Source organism: Trachypithecus francoisi, unplaced genomic scaffold, assembly GCF_009764315.1.
Source record: "Trachypithecus francoisi isolate TF-2019V2 unplaced genomic scaffold, Tfra_2.0 Lachesis_group13, whole genome shotgun sequence".
Classification (NCBI taxonomy): domain Eukaryota; kingdom Metazoa; phylum Chordata; class Mammalia; order Primates; family Cercopithecidae; genus Trachypithecus; species Trachypithecus francoisi.
In genome coordinates this window covers 44,307,681-44,326,839 of record NW_022681458.1, presented here as the reverse complement: position 1 = coordinate 44,326,839, position 19,159 = coordinate 44,307,681, and the positions used below count along the sequence as shown (strand labels likewise).

The 19,159-nt window shown below is 41.1% G+C and overlaps 1 protein-coding gene and 1 non-coding gene across 4 annotated transcripts in view; one reads left to right on the top strand and one right to left on the bottom strand.

Annotated features, from left to right (window-relative positions):
* The window catches only part of SF3B1 (splicing factor 3b subunit 1), a 49,917-nt gene that overhangs the window by 9,008 nt on the left and 21,750 nt on the right, over nt 1-19,159 (bottom strand). For all 3 annotated transcript variants that reach the window (XM_033230762.1, XM_033230764.1, XM_033230763.1), the window contains 13 exons: nt 10,770-11,007; nt 8,843-9,055; nt 8,458-8,579; nt 5,389-5,586; nt 5,189-5,290; nt 3,702-3,881; nt 3,063-3,149; nt 2,666-2,936; nt 2,095-2,240; nt 1,853-1,999; nt 1,157-1,282; nt 476-697; nt 12-194 (listed from right to left, as the gene is read on the bottom strand). In XM_033230762.1, coding sequence (XP_033086653.1) covers nt 12-194; nt 476-697; nt 1,157-1,282; nt 1,853-1,999; nt 2,095-2,240; nt 2,666-2,936; nt 3,063-3,149; nt 3,702-3,881; nt 5,189-5,290; nt 5,389-5,586; nt 8,458-8,579; nt 8,843-9,055; nt 10,770-11,007 — 2,235 coding nt within the window. The remainder of the gene's footprint in view (nt 1-11; nt 195-475; nt 698-1,156; nt 1,283-1,852; nt 2,000-2,094; nt 2,241-2,665; nt 2,937-3,062; nt 3,150-3,701; nt 3,882-5,188; nt 5,291-5,388; nt 5,587-8,457; nt 8,580-8,842; nt 9,056-10,769; nt 11,008-19,159) is intronic.
* LOC117095505 lies at nt 4,831-4,965 on the top strand. The gene has a single exon (XR_004442040.1). It is a non-coding gene; the product is annotated as a small nucleolar RNA SNORA4 (small nucleolar RNA).

The window sequence follows — 19,159 nt, the reverse complement described above, 5'->3', positions numbered from 1 at the left end:
AAGAAGTTTACCTCTTGACAAGTCTTCATGACAACAGCAGTTCGAGAAATCAAGTCAGCTGCCTGCTGCCTAACTTTTGCAGATTTGTTATTTAAACGCCACAAAACTGTACCACAGATCTGAGGCAAGTATGGTTTGACTCGTTTGCCAAGAGCATTAACCACTGTGCCAAAGCCGTTCAACATTACTGAGTCCTAAAAAATAAATTTAAAAAAAAGACACATTCATTTGGTTTATGACTGCACAGTTGACATAAACTAATAGCCAACCTTTTCTAACCACCCAAACATCTGTGGTTGTTTTTTTACATCAAATCTTAAAACTTGAGGTAGAATAGTATTTTTTGGTAACCGAGTGAGCATATTAAAAATTACTTCAAATTCAATTGCATTCTAGAAAAATTTGCTTGACAACTAATATGCTTTTCTACAAATATTAAAGTCAGTAGCAATGTGCCATAATTAGTTATCATTACCTCTGTAGTCTGTTCTTGGAAAGCATAAAGAATACCATCAATCAGTTGTTCTTCAAGTTTATGATCAATATCTGCTGCTCCCAAATTGCCCATAATTTTCTCAATTGTCTCCATCACCATTTTTCTGTACTGTTCAGCTTCATCTTTCAGATCATCCACAATCCTGGATATAATTTCTGCTGCACCTACTTTGTTTGCCAACTCCACAGTAGTATCAACTAACTAAAAAGAACAGGAAAAAAACATTTTAGACTGCTTTTCCAAGGACATAAAACAACATCATTAAAACCAAATACTCTAAATACACTACTTATTTAGCTAATAAACATGATAAGAATGATTCATTGCTATTTATTAAAGTTGAAGAGAAAAGTGACCAAACATCGAAAAATGAGTATAAGTTAACATGATTCAAGGTAAAACTGTGTCCATGTTTCATCTAGCTAGATAAAGCACTGAATTTACCAGACAAAAACATCAATTCACAATTGAGTATTAATCCTGAAATCCAAAATCAAAATGGAAGTTAACTGGCTGACTAAAATCCATCTCCTTTCATAATCAAGCACATATAAACTATGAGATAATTAAGGCAAAAAATAATATATAACATGCATTCAAGTCGACTAAAGAATGAGTCAAAAGGATTTTTGAGAATATTCTTTTAAAATAAAAGCTTACCTGTCGGTAATTTCTTCTATCCAAAGCCATCCTGTGCTGCCAGAAGTGTTTAAAAAAGGGAGGAAGAATCTCTGTTTTAATGTAGTTTGCTTCTACACCATCTGTCCCACAACACTGTTTTACCACCTAAAAGGTTAAAAAATAGTAATAATAAATCAACTGACTTGAAATGAACAGACTACTCATTGCTGATTACATAATTTTAAAACATAAAATTTAAAAACAAATGAAACAGGCCGGGCGCGGTGGCTCAAGCCTGTAATCCCAGCACTTTGGGAGGCCGAGACAGGCGAATCACGAGGTCAGGAGATTGAGACCATCCTGGCTAACACGGTGAAACCCCATCTCTACTAAAAAAAAATACAAAAAACTAGCCAGGCGAGGTGGCGGGCGCCTGTAGTCCCAGCTGCTCAGGAGGCTGAGGCAGGAGAATGGCGTAAACCCGGGAGGCGGAGCTTGCAGTGAGCTGAGATCCGGTCACTGCACTCCAGCCTGGGCGACAGAGCGAAACTCCGTCTCAAAAAAATAATAATAAATAAATAAATAAAAAATAAATAAATAAATAAATAAATAAAAACAAATGAAACAGTACTAGTGTAACATACAGTTTTTTTTTTTGTTTTTAAAAAACACTTTAAAATTCTCTTAGAACCATGAAACAAATCCAGTTTACATTAACAAATCTGGAATAATTACCTTCAGCACAATCTTCTTCATTTCCTCATCAGGAGATTGGAATTCTCGAATAAGGATTAACATCACTTCTCTAGTATAGTAGTTGGCATATTCTGCATCCATAAGAGGAATAAGATACCCAATAGCCTTCAAGAAAGCAGCCAAACCCTATTTTTAAATAAAAATATATGTACTTTAATAATTTAGATTTATGTCACCTTGACTTTAATGAAGATAAATCAAAAGGTAAGTGGTGGATTTACCTTTCCTCTGTGTTGGCGAATACCCTTCCATAAAGGCTTTAACACGGAATCAAAAGATTCGATACCATAAGGAGTTGCTGCTTCAGCCAAGGCAGCAATGGCCAAAGCACTGATAGTCCGAACTTTCTGCTGCTCATCCACAAGACCTACAAAACCAAACACAGGTTTTAACTATGCCCCAACATTACCTAAGTTACACAATATCATCCAGATTCTCGCAATGTATCAACTATTTAGCCAAACTGCAGAATACGTTCACATTAAAATTAGGTAAAAGAAAAATATGAACCATACCCTGTTAGCAGATAATATTACAAACCCATCATAAAATCTATAGTTTGTACAGTTATGCCTTTCCATTCATCTCCCCAAATCAGTAGCCCAAATTTTAGGACAGTTGTCCTATTAAAAGTAGACAGGCTGTGTGTGTACCTCTAGTCCCAACCACTCAGAAGGCTGAGCAGGAGGATCACTTGAGTCCAAAAGTTTGAGTCCAGTCTGGGCAACATAGTAAGACCCTGTCTCTTAAAGAAAAAAAAAAAAAAAAAGACAAAGTTACATTACAACTTACCATGTTCAATGATTTCAACTAAACTTCTAAGATGTGGCAAGATGGCACAGCCCATAAGAATAGCTATCTGTTGTACAATCTTAATACCAGTGTGTCTCGCTTGCCAGGACTTCTTGCTTTTGCACACAGCTTTTAAGAAGGGCAATAAAGAAGGAATGCCCAGGGCAGAGGCTACAACAGCAAAAGCTCTAGCTGTTGTGTTACGGACATACTCATCCATGTTATCTATATCAGGTCTCATGGTAGAGATCATAGTAGCCAGACCAGCAGCCTAAAAAGTAAACAAAGAAAGGACACTCATGAGTTGGTAATATTAATCTTCAACCATTTCCTTCCATAATCAAATAATTCCATAAACAGATACAAATTTTCTTCTCTAGAAATTAAATGTAAATACCTTTGCCAAATTAGAAATGATCTCTCGGCCTTCCACTCTAGCATAGTAATCTTCATCAATCAATAGTGGTTCAATGACCACAAGGATCTGAAAAAGAGAAAAAAGAGAAGAAGCTACACTTTCACATCAATTACTAATGAAATACTCATGCAGAGAATTAAACATATACAAGAAATTTAGAATTATCAGGACTTTTGTTAATCAAGGGACAAATTGTTTAAGAAGTTTAATTACACAAGTTCAAACTCCAGATAGAGATGAAAATTTAAGAGAGCTATTAGTGACACACTAATATTCAGTATTTTTTAAAGAAATAACTTACATGCCCTATGAACATACTGCACCATAATTACCATCGGTGAAAAAACTGGTTCTTAATACTAACTGGCACAGTACAGAATCACATATGTTCTCATCCTAATCTAATCTCAATAAAAGCAAATGAAAAAATTAAATAATATGAACCTTATGGCAAAGATGACAAAAACTAATATCTGTACATCTGTATAAAACTGTATTTGTACATGTATGATGTGTACTTGTGCAAAGAAAAAGGTCTAGAGGGATATGTAAATTTAACATTGATTAACTGAAAAAGTTAAAATATTAAAACTATCAGAAACACTATTAAGAACAAACCTTATGCACATATGGACGAACTAAGTCATCAAGTTTGTATAGTATCCTATCAATAACTTTCACAAGTAAATGACGCTCTTGATCCTCAAGTGTAGGAGACATCAGTAGAGGAAGAATCTGATTAAACAAAGGACCAGCTCCAAATTCACGAGCTTTATCAGTAATCTGACGCAATGCAGCCTGGGAAAAAGAGCAGAGGAATAGGTGTGGTTTCTTTATAATCAAGCATCTTGAATGAGCAAATTACTCAAAGAAGATTTTCCATAATTTAATATGTTGGTGTTTACTTTTACACACATTTTACACAGACAGCATGAGTTCATTTCCATCCAAATTACTCTGGAATTTCAACTACTATGATAGAAATTTTATGTTAATTCAAAAGAGTAATTTAATAGAACAAAAGAACCACAGAGTTATGTACCAAATTAGCCTTCACTTCCCCTAAAGTATCTTCCATTTCCAAGGCACATATAGTGTTAATATAATCCCTCACTAATTTCACTAATTATCTTCAAGCTTTAAGCATATTTTAAAGGCCTTGAGAAACGGAGAATCTCGTGTTTCAGCATCTTTATCAGCTTTTTTAACCAAAGAATTTTGTGCTAACTCCAGCTGGGCATGGTGGCTCACACCTGTAATCCCAACACTTTGGGAGACTGAGGCGGGAGGATCTCTTGAGCCCTGGAGTATTTAAACAATAAAAACAAACGGCTGGGCATGGTGGCTCACGCCTGTAATCCCAGCACTTTGGGAGGCTGAGGCAGGTTAATCATTTGAGGTCAGGAGTTCAAGACCAGCCTGGCCAACATGGTGAAACCCTGTCTCTACTAAAAATACAGAAATTAGCAGGGCGTGGGCGTGCACGCCTGTAATCCCAGCTACGTGGGAGGCTGAGGCAGGACTTGAACCCAAGAGGCAGAGGTTGCAGTGAGCCAAGACTGCACCACTGCACTCCAGCCTGGGTAAGACAGCAAGACCCTGTCTCAAACATATGTATATAATATTAATAATAAAAACAAGCAAAAAAGTTAAATCCTTCACACTACATAAATTGTTTTCCCTCATGCTATGTCCTTGATAAAGATGAAGAGAGTAATTATAAATTCCTAAACACAAAAATATAACACTACCAAAAGTTAATTTTTTGTGGGGAAAGCTTTCTAAATAACCTTTATCAATTTGGGCCACTTGGAAGAGTAAAGGAAAGACCACACTCCAGCGGGTTATACCAATAGTTCAGTACTATTTTGTGGCCTACATTTCCTGGTGAAAAAATTAAAAACATTTTTAAAAATATAAACTTGGCCAGGTGCAGTGCCTCACACCTGTAATCCCAGCACTCTAGGAGGTAGGCCAAAGCAGCAGGATCACTTGAGACCAGCCTGGGCAACATGGCAAAACCCTGTCTCTACAAAAACTACAAAATTTTTTTTAAATTAAATAAATAAGCAACAAACATGACAATTTAACAAACCGAGACTTACCTTTCTCATTGGTGGTGTTCCATTCTTAATTTTTAAAAGCAACTTCATTATTTTTCTCTCTTTTTGCTCTTCTGGACTAAGTGTTGATTCATCAACATCAACCTACAGTAAAAAGAAAAAAATGTTAAGGGAAGTTGAAATGTTATGATTTATAATTCTGGAACAAAGTGTAATAGTTTATTTCTGCTAGTATCACTTACCAATAGTTTATCAAAGTACTGAATATCATCAGGTTTTAAAAATGGAAGATTTCCAGATGGCTGATCATTAACACTTTTCATAGTTCGATCTTCAGTTTGCATGTGGAAACCAGTCATACCACCCAAAGGTGTTGGAGTAGCTGTCAGTTTTCGAGCTGGAGTTCGAATAGGAACATAACCAGCTGGAGGAGGAAGTACCTAATAAAAGTTGTAAGACAGTTTAGGATTTTCTTAACTTAAAAAACAGCATAAGGAACAATATTTGCACTTAAAATATTTTAGTTTATTAGCTAATAAGGTTTTTATTTGCTTGGAGACAACATCTATCTTGCTTTTCTATCTTAATTAGAAACTTAAAATATCTGCTTCTCATCTGCTAACTGATTATATCAGTGGTGTAGGGAACAGAGGAAATACAAGAGAAGAGCTTAGAAAACACTGATCACGTTCAAACATGTTGTGGGTAAAAATGTCAAATTATTAAAAATTTGAAAATTATAAAATCTGAGTCAGCAATTCCAAAAAATTGCTCTAGTCGAGCAAATAACATTTCTTTTTTTTTTTTTTTTGAGACGGAGTCTTGCTCTGCCACCCAGACTGGAGTGCAGAGGCCGGATCTCAGCTCACTGCAAGCTCCGCCTCCCGGGTTTATGCCATTCTCCTGCCTCAGCCTCCCGAGTAGCTGGGACTACAGGCGCCCGCCTCGTCGCCCGGCTAGTTTTTTGTATTTTTAAGTAGAGACGGGGTTTCACCGTATTAGCCAGGATGGTCTCGATCTCCTGACCTCGTGATTCGCCCGTCTCGGCCTCCCAAAGTGCTGGGATTATAGGCTTGAGCCACCGCGCCCGGCCGCAAATAACATTTCATAAGTATTTATATAAAATGGAAATAAGCTCATATGGGGCATAAAGCATAAAAAGTTTTATTTTAGTATTAAAATATCACATAAATTCCTGTACTATAAAATCTTTTAAGTGTAAAACTCTACAAAAAATTAGTTAAATGCATAAAAACTAAAACCAAAATGTTTGCCAAAGCCCTGTAAAATACACACCACCTGATCAAACCTTTTGCAAAACAAGTAAAATTTCAAAAAATGCAGGCTGAAAATCACAAAGTTTTTTTTTTTTTTTTTTTTTTTTTAAAAGCTGGTAACAGACTTCCAAAAAAACAAAAACAAAAAAAAACACACAACTTCTGGGCAGGCCAGGTGTGGTGTCTCACGCCTGTAATCCCAGCACTTTGGGAGGCTGAGATGGGAGGAACGCTTGAGCCTAGGAGTTTGAGACCAGCCTGGGCAACATGGTAAGACCCCATCTCTATTTTATATAATTTAACATATAGTAAAAGAAAAAAAATACAGCTTCCTGGGGAGGTCGATAAACCTATACACGTCTTCTCCAGTGAGCCTAAAATTGTTGTCTATTAAATATTAAATTATGTTAAATTTACATTGATGCTATCTGTACTCCGTACAGATATTTTTTGTTGCTAGTTAATGTCTGCACCAGCACAGACCACTAAGCATTTTGCATAAAGTGGATACTCTATAGACGTGAGACCTAGGGAAATCAATGTCAAGTCCACAGGCATCACATGCCATTAAGGATTTAAAGGTCTACTATATTTTTACATTCACTAGTAAGGATGTTGCTTATTAGTAGGATTCACTGAGGGAGACTTTTCCTCCTAGTGACTCTAAGGAAATCAATGACTACGACTGAGAAAGACACTCAGGCAGTCAACAGTAAGTTGTATCTATACCCACAGCATTGTGTGGAAGCTACAAAAAGCTTTAAGGCAAAACTTCATGCAAACTTGAAACAAATACTCAAACATAAATAACAGGGATCAAAAACAAAACAAGGCTGGACACAGTGGCTCATGCCTACAATCCCAGCAGTTTGGGAGGTCAATGTGGGAGGATACTTTGAGCCTAGGAGTTTGAGACCAGCCTGGCAACACAGTGAGACTCCATTATCTACAAAAAATAAAAAAAATTAGCCAGGTATGGTGGTGCATGCCTGTAGCCCCCGCTACTCAAGAGGCTGAGGCAGGAGGATCACTTGAGCCCAGGAGTTCAAGGCTGCAGCAAGCTATGTCGGCGCCACTGCTCTCCAGTCTGGGCAACACAGTGAGATCCTGTCTCTAAAACAAAACAAAATAAAACAAAAAACATATGCATGAACTGTTAAAAATCAATAGTCATTAACAGAAAAAGCTCTATAAAGGCCATCAGATGACTTACAAAGTTATCTGGTACCCCTTGGTTATGATGTCAGCTATATGACCACAGGCTATCTTCAGACTGACAAATACTCCCTGAGTACGAGGCACCTAGAAAATTTTATAGTTCAAAATAAATTTTAGGTTGATATGGTAAAAAGAAGGCTGGGCACGGTAACTCACGCCTGTAATCCCAGCACTTTGGGAGGCTGAAAAGGACGGATCACTTGAGGTCAGGAGTTCAAGACCAGCCTGGCCAACATGGCAAAACCGTGTCTCTATTAGAAATACAAAAATCAGTCAGGCGTGGTGGTGGGCGCCTATAATCCCAGCTACTCGGGAGACTGAGGCAAGAGAATCGCTTGAACCTGGAAGGCAGAGGTTGCAATGAGCCGAAATCACGCCACTGCACTCCAACCCAGTGACAAAGAGTGAGACTCCATCTTAAAAAAAAAAAAAAAAAAAAGAGGAATGTTCTTTGTGTCCACTGACAATCCATAAACTTAAGTACACGAAATCTTGGTGAAGCACCAAGTAAAATAACCACAATCTTTAAATAAGCTTATTCCTGGGACTGCTAGAAAACTGAAGCACCAGCAGTTCTCAAAGTATAACCGATAGACCTGTATACAAGTCCTTGAGATGTCTTTCAAATAGTAATAGAATCATGTTGCTTATTTCTTTTCATCTCTATTTGGAACTGAAATATACCTGGAAATAGCTAAGAGAATGGAATGACAATAGTAAATTTGGGCAAAGCCAATGCAAGCTTGATCAATTTTTTTCACTATTTAAAATAAATGCATATCCTAAATACCATCTCATTCATATTTGATGTACTACCTTATATCCTTCTGGGAACATAGCATCTAATTCCTCATCAGAAAGTGGGCGATTTCTCTCATCAATTTCTCTTTCCCATCGCCAAGCCTGAAGCTGTTCAGGAGTCATACTCATTATGTGACCTACCAAGAAAAGCAAAGTTTTATATACTCTATAGTGCAAGACTGTATTATTACATATATCTTTGAGATAAAAGAGAATTAAGATCAACCCTATTATATATTTTGCTTTTACATTATAAATGCAAACCAAGACTTAAATTTTTATATCTCTTTATTCTTGCTAGAAGTTGAGATTAACAGCACACAGAATACCACAAAGAAAAAAAATTAAATAATTTATGGAGAAAAAAAACAATTCTTTCCAATGAGAGAGAGAGTTCTACCTGGAGTAGGGGTAGCCATGTTCATGGCTGGTGTGCCAATTGGTGTTTTTCCAGGGGTCAGAACTGGAGTGCTTCCACCCATCTGACTAGCTGGTGTTTCATCCCACCGTGATTTTCTTTTACTGGCTCCAGGAGTTGGTGTTTCACCAATAGAATCTCCACCTCGATCTGTTCTAGGAGTCTCAGCCCATCCACTTCCATGGCCAGGAGTATCTTTAAAAAGAAAGAGTGAGTAAAACCACAATTTTAATTACTGTTAAAATAATATTCTTTATTCTCAAACAGTTATACTCAAAACTATCAAGTTCTAAAACAGAATATTCCTAAAATGGTGACCCATTTAAAGTTGTTTGAGACCAGCCTGACCAACATGGTGAAACTCTGTCTCTACGAAAAATACAAAAGTTAGCCAGGTGTGGTGGTGGGTGCCTGTAATCCCAGCTACTCAGGAGGCTGAGGCAAAAGAATCTCTCGAACCTGGCTGGGCACGGTGGCTCACACCTGTAACCCCAGCACTTTGGGAGGCCAAGGCGGGTGGATCACAAGGTCAGGAGATCGAGACCATCCTGGCTAACACGGTGAAACCCCGTCTCTACTAAAAACACAAAAAGATTAGCCAGGCGTGGTGGCGGGCACCTGTAGTCCCAGCTATTTGGGAGGCTGAGGCAGGAGAATGGCATGAACTCGGGAGGCGGAAGTTGCAGTGAGCAGAGATCACGCCACTGCACTCCAGCCTGGGCGACAGAGTGAGACTCCATCTCAAAAAAAAAAAAAAAAAAAAAAAGAATCACTTGAACCCGGAAGGCAGACGTTGCAGTGAGGCGAGAGCGCACCACTGCACTCTAACTTGGGTGACAGAGTGAGACTCTGTCTCAACAACAGCAACAAAAAAGTAAATTTGATGTTAGGTACATTTTTCCATAATAAAAAACAAAGGGTGGCCGGGCGTGGTGGCTCAAGCCTGTAATCCCAGCACTTTGGGAGGCCGAGACGGGTGGATCACGAGGTCAGGACATCGAGACCCTCCTGGCTAACACGGTGAAACCCCGTCTCTACTAAAAATACAAAAAACTAGCCGGGCGCGGTGGCGGGCGCCTGTAGTCCCAGCTACTCGGAGGCTGAGGCGGGAGAATGGCAGGAACCCGGGAGGCGGAGCTTGCAGTGAGCTGAGATCACACCACTGCACTCCAGCCTGGGCGACACAGCGAGACTCTGTCTCAAAAAAAAACAAACAAAAAAAAAACAAAGGGTAAGCCAGGCACAGCAGTTCATGCCTGTAATCCCAACACTTTGGCAGGAGATCACCTGAAGCCAGGAGTTCAAGACTAGGCTGGGCAATAAAGCAAAACATTGTCTCTCTACAAAAAATTTAAAACTTAGCCGGGGACCGGGCGCGGTGGCTCACGCCTATAATGCCAGCACTTCGGCAGGCCGAGGGGGGCGGATCATCTGAGGTCCAGAGTTCAAGACCCGCCTGACCAGCATGGAGAAACCTCGTCTCTGAGGTTGCAGTGAGCTGAGATCGCGCCATTGCATTCCAGCCTGCGCAGTAAGAGCAAAACTCTGTCTCAAAAAAAAAAAAAAAATCAGCCAGGCATGGTGGCATGCCCCTATAGTCTCAGCTACTCAGAAGGCTGAGGTGGGAAGATCGCTTGACCCTAGGATGTCAAGGCTACAGTGAGCAAGACCCTGTCTCTAAAGAAACAAATAAAATCAAATCAAAGGTTACAGCCTACTAACTTTACTCTAGCCTAAGGTTCTTAAATCTTAAACCTCTTCAAGAAGTTAAAAAAATCAAGCATATGATCTGTTCTGTTCTTAATCTGTCCCCTTATATGCGTCCACCCAGGAATAAATAGAACACATTTCAGTCTGTAAACATACCACTCAACATTTCACCCACACACCCATACTCCACTAGAAGTACCTCTCTCTGTTTTGGGGGTTTCATCCCATCTGTTTTTACGAGCACTGGAAGTTGCGCCTCCATGGCCTGGTGTTGCGTGGCCTGGTGTATCGCCTCGTCCAGGAGTAGCAGCTCCCGCCGGTGTGTGGCTAGGTGTAGGATCCCATATTTTTGAGCCTGGGGTTGCTCCAGGAGTCTCACTTCCCTTTGCACGACCTGGTGTCTCATCCCATCTTAAGGAAGGAGTATGCCCAGGGGTCTTAAAAAGGCAAAAAAAAATTTATTTCACACACCCACATAGAAATAGTTAGAAAATTTCCATAAAATAAAAAACTTGAAATGAAAAATATTTTAGTTCTACGCACTATAATTAACTTAGAGGACACTACCTCTACCTAAAGGAAAAGATACCTACTTTCTAGCAAATGTTTATGATTAAAAACAATGTAAAGTTTCAATCTGAAGCACTGACAAAAGTTCCAGTTTAAAAAAAACAAAATATGGCCGGGCGCAGTGGCTCAAGCCTGTAATCCCAGCACTTTGGGAGGCCGAGACGGGTGGATCACGAGGTCAGGAGATCGAGACCATCCTGGCTAACACGGTGAAACCCCGTCTCTACTAAAAAATACAAAAAAAAAACTAGCCGGGCGAGATGGCAGGCGCCTGTAGTCCCAGCTACTCCGGAGGCTGAGGCAGGAGAATGGCGTAACCCGAGAGGAGGAGCTTGCAGTGAGCTGAGATCCGGCCACTGCACTCCAGCCTGGGTGACAGAGCCAGACTCCGTCTCAAAAAAAAAATAAAAATAAAAAAAAATAAAAAAAATATTCTGGGTATGAATCTTTGATATGCTATTAACAGCTCTGTGACTTTGGGGGAAATCAATAAAGTTTCTCTGTCTAGATCTGTAATCGAAGGCTTTCAGCTCTAATTACATTAGTACTTCTCAAAGTGGGGCTTAGAGACACATATTTAGGGGAGAAGGAATTCATGCGTTCTAAGGAAATAGTCCTGTTGATGTTTTGTTCAATTGTGTGTGTTTAATTAATATAAGCATGCTTCAGGTCACCTACGTAAATTTTTTTTTTTTTTTTGAGACAGAGTCTTCCTCTGTCACCCAGGCTGGAGTGCCGTGGCACAATATCGGCTCACTGCAAGCTCCACCTCCTGGGTAATCTTGAGATCAGTTTGTATTTACAGTTACATGTGTACCAAATAATATTACCCTAGCTGAGGCTGGTAAGATTAATGAAAAAAGATGAGAGGTAGATTTTCATTTGTTTTTTGACAGAGGGTCTCACTCTGCCGCCCAGGTTGAGTGCAGTGGCACAATCACGGCTCACTACAGTCTCCACCTACCAGGCTCAAGCGATCCTCCCATGTCAGTCTCCTGAGTAGCTGAGACTACATACAGGAGCACACCACCCCACCCGGTTAATTTCTTTTTCCTTGGAGAGATAAGCATCTTACTATGCTGCCCAGGCTGAGAGGTGGGTTTAAGTAACATCAAAGGTTCCACAATAGTTCAGAGTAACAGCTGGACAACTGACTGCATGTGACAGCAAAAGAATCTCCACCAATAAAGACAGTGTCATATCAAAGTAGCACAGAGTTGAGTGTAAAGAAAACAAAATTTGTACTTATATACTGCCTCATAAGTATTCCATAGGATGTGTAATGTACTTTATATATTTGTTTTAAAGTTGGGAGCTCTTGGCTGGGTACGGTGGCTCACGCCCGTAATCCCAGCACTTTGGGAGGCCGAGGCGGGCAGCTCACAAGGTCAGGAGATCAAGATCATCCTGGCTAACACGGTGAAACCCCGTCTCTACTAAAAATACAAAAAAATTAGCCAGGCACTGTGGAGGGCGCCTGTAGTTCCAGCTACTTGGGAGGCTGAGGCAGAAGAACTGCGTGAACCCAGGAGGCGGAGTTTGCAGTGAGCCGAGATCATGCCACTGCACTCCAGCGGGGGCAATAGAGTGAGATCCAGTCTCAAAAAGAACAAAAAAAAAATTGGGAAAGTTGGGAGCTCTTATAGACACAAGGACTTTATCTACCTTTATGTCTGCAAATTTGCATAGTACCATTAAACAAGTTTAAGACTCAATAGTTTTTCCTTTAAAAAGATACTACTCAGGGCCAGGCATGGTGGTTCAAGCCTGTAATCCTAGCACTTTGGGAGGCCAGGCAGGCAGATCAATTGAGGTCAGGAGTTGAGACCAGCCTGGCCAACATGGCAAAAGCCCATCTCCACTAAAAATAAAAAATAAAAATAGCTGGGTGTGGTGGTGCGCACTTGTAATTCCAGCTACTCAGGAGGGTGAAGCACAAGAACTGCCTAAACCCAGGAGGCGGAGGCTGCAACGAGCTAAGATCGCGCCACTGCACTCCAGCCTGGGTGACAGAGTGAGACTCTGTCTCAAAAAAAAAAGATATTACTGTTACTCAGGGTTGAAAAATTCTGGATTAGGTAAATAAAGCACACAAATCATTTAAAATCTCCATTCTGGCATCTGTCCCTCCTGCTGAATTATAAGGAAAGGTGGGGAATAAATTCTATTATCTAATTCCTACATTTATGACTAGAGTACAGTTGTATTAAATGAACAGAACAAAAAAAAGTCTGAGTCTCTGAATTATTGATTTATTTATTATTTATTTATTTATTTTGAGACAGAGCCTCACTCTGTCACCCAGGTCAGAGTGCAACGGCACAATCTCAGCTCCCTGCAACCTCTGCCTCCCGGGTTCAAGCGATTTTCCTGCCTCAGCCTCCTGAGTAGCTGGGATTACAGGTGCCTGCCACCACGCCTGGCTAATTTTTTGTATTTTTAGTAGAGACGGGGTTTCACTATGTTGGCCAGGCTGGTCTCAAACTCCCAACCTCAGGTGATCTGCCCACTTGGCCTCCCAAAGTGCTGGGATTACAGGCATGAGCCAGCACGCCTGGCCAAGTCTCTGTAGTTTCTATAAGAAAGATTATCAGCATATCAGCTCTCACGCCAGGCGCAGTGGCTCACACCTGTAATCCCAGCACTTTGAGAGGCTGAGGCGGGTGGGTCACCTAAAGTTGGGAGTTTGAGACCAGCCTAGCCAACATGGCAAAACCCCATCTCTCCTAAAAATTAGCCAGGTGTGGCGGCAGGCACCTATAAATCCCAGCTACTTGGGAGGCTGAGGCAGGAGACTCGCTTGAACCCAGGAGGCGGAGGGTACACGGGGGCCGAAATCATGCCATTGCACTCTAGTCAGGGTGACAGAGCAAGACTCTGTCTCAAAAAAAAAGAAAAAAAAAAGAAAGATATCAGCTCTTGTGTCTAGTTATGTGCATACAGTTAAACAATTACCAGGACAAACTTCTTTCTCTTTCTCAAACTTAGTACTGAATGTCATCCACAGAATTAGAGTTAGTAGTTACTTGGCTGGACACAGTGGCTCATAACTGTAATCCCAGCACTTTGGGAGGCCAAGGTGGGGGGATCACTTGAGGCCAGGGATTCAGCACCAGCCTGGCCAACATGGAGAAACCCTGTCTCTACTAAAAACACAAAAATTAGCTGGGCCTGATGGCACATGCCTGTAATCCCAGCTACTTGGGAGGCTGAGGCTCAAGAGTCACTTGAGTCTGGGAGGCAGAGATTGCAATGAGATGAGGTTGCACCAATGCACTCCAGCTACCCAAGGGTAACAGAGGAAGACTGTCTCAAAAATTAAGATTAAAATTAAAGCCAGTAGTTACTTATATTGAGCAGAACCATATCCCTTCTACATATCACTAAGCAAATGAGAAGTCCTCAGCTTAAAGTAAATTGTTTAGAAATTATGTATTAGGTTTTGTATATCCCAATTCTGGGTTTGGGGAAATACTGCATGATCTGATAGGTTTTATCTTGATTTATAAGTTAAATCTATAGCAGTCCACGCTAGAGCTAATAGTGATTTAGACAAGGATGGTAGAGGCAGACAGAGATCATGAAAAGTGGCTAGCTCCTTAATATATTTAAAGCTGATGCCAAGAAAATCTATATGGGTAGGATATGGGATAAGAGAATAAGGAGTATAGGATGACTCCCTAAATGTTTTTTTGTTGTTGTTCTTGTTTTTGTTGTTTTTTTTTTTTTGAGACACAGTCTCGCTCTGTTGCCAAGACTGGAGTGCAGTGGCGCGATCTCTGCTCACTGCAACCTCCACCTCCCAGGTTCAAGTGATTCTCCTGCCTCAGCCTCCAGAGCAGCTGGGATTACAGGCGCTCGCCAACACACCAGGCTAACTTTTGTATTTTTACTAGAGTAAAAACACACCATGTTGGCCAGGCTGGTCTCGAACTCCTGACCTCAAATAATTCACCCACCTTGGCCTCCCAAAGTGCTGGGATTACAGGCATGAGCCACTGCACCCGGTCCTAAATGTTTTGCTTGAGCCAAACAGACACGGGAAAGACCAGGGGAGCAGGATTGAGAAGAGATGTACGCGAAGAAAATCAATAATTTTCTTTCAGAAATACTGATTTTTGAAATGCCCATTGAACAGCCAAATAAGTATGTCAGGCTGAACAAACACGCAAGTCTACGGAACAGAAGCAGAGGAAAGATTTATAAGTTTGGGAGCTATTTTATACAAATGGTACATAAAGACAAGAATGAGATCCTAGGGATCGAGCACTGATGGAAAAGAATCCAAAAAACTCAGCACTACTATAACACCCCAAAGTTCGGAGGTAAGAATGAGGATCCAGCAAACAAGACTAAGGAGTAGTGTAACCAGTGAGGAGATTTTGAGGAGAAGCAAGAAAGACTAAAACCCAGAGACTAAGAGAGAAAAGGGTATGAAGAAGTGTCAAATGTTCTTGATATGCTAAGTCATATGAGAAATGAAAATACACTTTTTAAATTTATCAAGTAGGGGTCAAGTGACCTTGACAAGAGATTTTAGGTGGAGTAGACTAGAACTATGTAAGAAGACTAGAAACTACGTAAGACTAGAACTGATGGTCCTCGGCGGGTCTGGACGTAGCGGGTTGCTTTCCAAAATGGCGCCCGCGCTGAGGGCTGCAGCCGCGAATGCCAGACTGGGGAGAAACCACAAAGGAGAGCAAGTCCTGTAAAAACAACAGCTACTACTTCGGCCGAACTCCAGGCATGACCAGCTTTCTGTTGGGAACACTCAAAGGGTTTTTTTTCCATACTCCAAGCTCCCATACCAACAGTAAGAGCTTCTTCCACATCATGGCCCTTGGATCAAGTGGCAGGTTCTGTGTGAAACCTTGGTTGACTCAATCATGTAGCCACAGCAGTGCCAGATTTGGAAAACGTGCAACATTTTACAAGAATATTCTGGGGGACCCCGTAAGTGAAGCGGTCCCTCTTCCTGAACATGAAGTATCTGTTGTTTTTGTCAACCTGGGAAATACCAAGATGGAACTGCTTCATCCATTGGGATGTGACAGTCCAATTGCAGGTTTTCTGCAGAAAAACAAGGCTGGAGGAATGCATCACATCTGCATCGAGATGGGGAATAACATTTTGATGGCAATTTAATCGTGATTTCATGTGTATCTTGATAACGTCAAAGGTGGATAATGTTAATGCAGCTGTGATGGATTTGACAAAAAAGATCTGCAGTCTAAGTGAAAAGGTCAAAATAGGAGCACATGGAAAACCAGTGATTTTTCTCCATCCTAAAGACTGTGGTGAGGGGCCGGGCGCGGTGGCTCATGCCTGTAATCCCAGCACTTTGGGAGGCCAAGGCGAGCGGATCACGAGGTCAGGAGATCGAGACCATCCTGGCTAACAGTGTGAAACCCTGTCTCTACTAAAAATACAAAAAATTAGCCGGGCGTGGTGGCGAGCGCCTGTGGTCCCAGCTACTCGGGAGGCTGAGACAGGAGAATGGTGTGAACCCGGGGGGCGGAGCTTGCAGTGAGCCGAGATCTCGCCACTGCACTCCAGCCTGGGCGACAGAGCAAGACTCCGTCTCAAAAAAAAAAAAAAAAAAAAAAAAAAAACCAGACTGTGGTGGAGTCCTTGTGGAAGTGTTGGAGCAAGCTTGATTTGTATTTGAAAGCAACTAAATTAATTGACCTGAAAAAGCCTATCAAATACTATCAAAAGGTACTATGACATTGAGTCCTTCGCTGCTTCCAACATGTAAAAGTTCACCATTAAAAACTGAATTACAGAAAGATTAAAATATATACATATATAAATCCATAAATATGTAATTATTTAGATTAACAAACATCTGTTAATCTGAATCTGAAGATTAGGGAACACTACTAAAATCATATAGAAATAAATTATTCCTCTTTACAATGGGGTAATTGAATGTAAAAAAAAAAAAAAAGACTAGAACTATGTAAGCAGAGAAAGCAAGTACAAACAACTCATTCAAAGCACTTGTGGCTCATGCCTGTAATCCCAGCACTTTGCAAGGCTGAGGCAGACAGACTGCTTAAGCCCAGGAGTTTGAGACCAGCCTGGACAACACAGTGAGACCCGTTTCTACAAAAAATAAAAAACTAGCCAGGCATGGTGGTACGTGTCTACCGTCCCATCTACTTGGGGGGTTGAGGTGGCAGGATCATTTGAGCCCAGGAGGTGGAGGCTGCAGTGAGCTATTATTGCGCCCCTGCACTCCAACCCTGGCAACAGAATGAGACCCTGCCTCAAGAAAAAAACAAAGAACAAAGCACTTTGTTCTAAAAAGATATAGAAACAGGATTGTCGCTGAATGAAGTTGTGAATGAGGGTTAAGAGATGTTTTCTGCAGGTTTTTTGTTGCTGTTGTTAAGACAAAGCATGGTAAAACATGTTTGCTGATGATGATAATCTAGTATGGAGAAAAAAATTAATGGTACATCATGAGAGTCTCCAAGAGGGGAAGGGAAATGGTACATAAGCAAGAAGAGTGGCTTTAATTCATTATTTATTTATTTTAAGACAAAGTCTCACTCTGTTGCCCAAGCTGGAGTACAGTAGCGTTAATCTCGGCTCACTACACCCTCCACCTCCAGGGTTCAAGCGATTCTCCTGCCTCACCCTCCCAAGTAGCTGGGACTACAGGTGCATGCCACCATGCCTGGCTAATTTTTTTGTATTTTTAGTAGAGCCAGGGCTGGTCTTGAACTCCTGACCTCATGATCCGCCTGCCTCAGCCTCTCAAAATGCTGGGATTACAGGCATGAGCCACCACACCTAGCCACTTTATTTTTCTAGCAATGATTAAATATTTTCAAGTGCTTTCTAAAAAATCCATTTTAAAGGCCTTTCTATTCAGGCTAATGAAAACACAATAAAGGCACATATGATAGTTTAACATAATTAGCTGCTTTTATGCAGCACTTATATCTTTTAGTCTGCAAGTATATTATTAAATGACAGAAAACATCTAATATAACCATTTCTACAGAACTAGGAAATACATTTATAAGAATGATTTTACAGACTCCATCATTTTGTTTTTTTGAGACAGGGTCTTACTCTGTCACCAGGCTGGAATGCAATGGCACGATCATAGCTCAATGCAACCTCTACCTCCTAGGATCAAGGGATCCTCCTGTCTCAGCCCCCACCACTCCCCATACCCCAGTAGCTGGGACTACAGGCATGTGTCACTATGCCCAGCTAATTTTTTTCTTTTTTTTTTTTTTTGTAAAGACAGGGTCTCCCTCTATTGCCCAAGCTGGTCTCAAACTCCTTGAGCTCAACCAATCCTTCCACCTGGGCCCCCAAAGTGCTGGGATTACAGCATGAGCCAATGCACTCCACCTCCAAAACAAATGTTTAAAAAAACAAAAAAGAGGCCGGGCGCGGTGGCTCAAGCCTGTAATCCCAGCACTTTGGGAGGCCGAGACGGGCGGATCACGAGGTCAGGAGATCGAGACCATCCTGGCTAACACGGTGAAACCCCGTCTCTACTAAAAATACAAAAAAACTAGCCGGGCGAGGTGGCGGGCGCCTGTAGTCCCAGCTACTCGGGAGGCTGAGGCAGGAGAATGGCGGGAACCCGAGAGGCGGAGCTTGCAGTGAGCTGAGATCTGGCCACTGCACTCCAGTCCGGGTGACAGAGCGAGACTCCGCCTCAAAAAAAACAAAAACAAAAACAAAAAAGAAAGTAGGGGAGTAGGCTGGCCAAGGGAATGAATTAGCATTGACTATTTGCTGCCTGTAGTGAGGGGCTTAAGTTATCTATCTAGAAGATAAGGAAGACCACTATATCACACTCAACCTCCACAATGTAACATACCTACAGGTCTGTATTTAATATTCTAAAAAGAACTTTCCTTACTCTATGACATGGGCTAAATTGCATGCCCCTTAGAATTTGTATGTTGAACCCCTAGTGTGGCTGTATTTGGAGATTGGGTCTTTAAGGAGGTAAATTAAGGTCAAATGAGGTCATGAGGGTGGGGC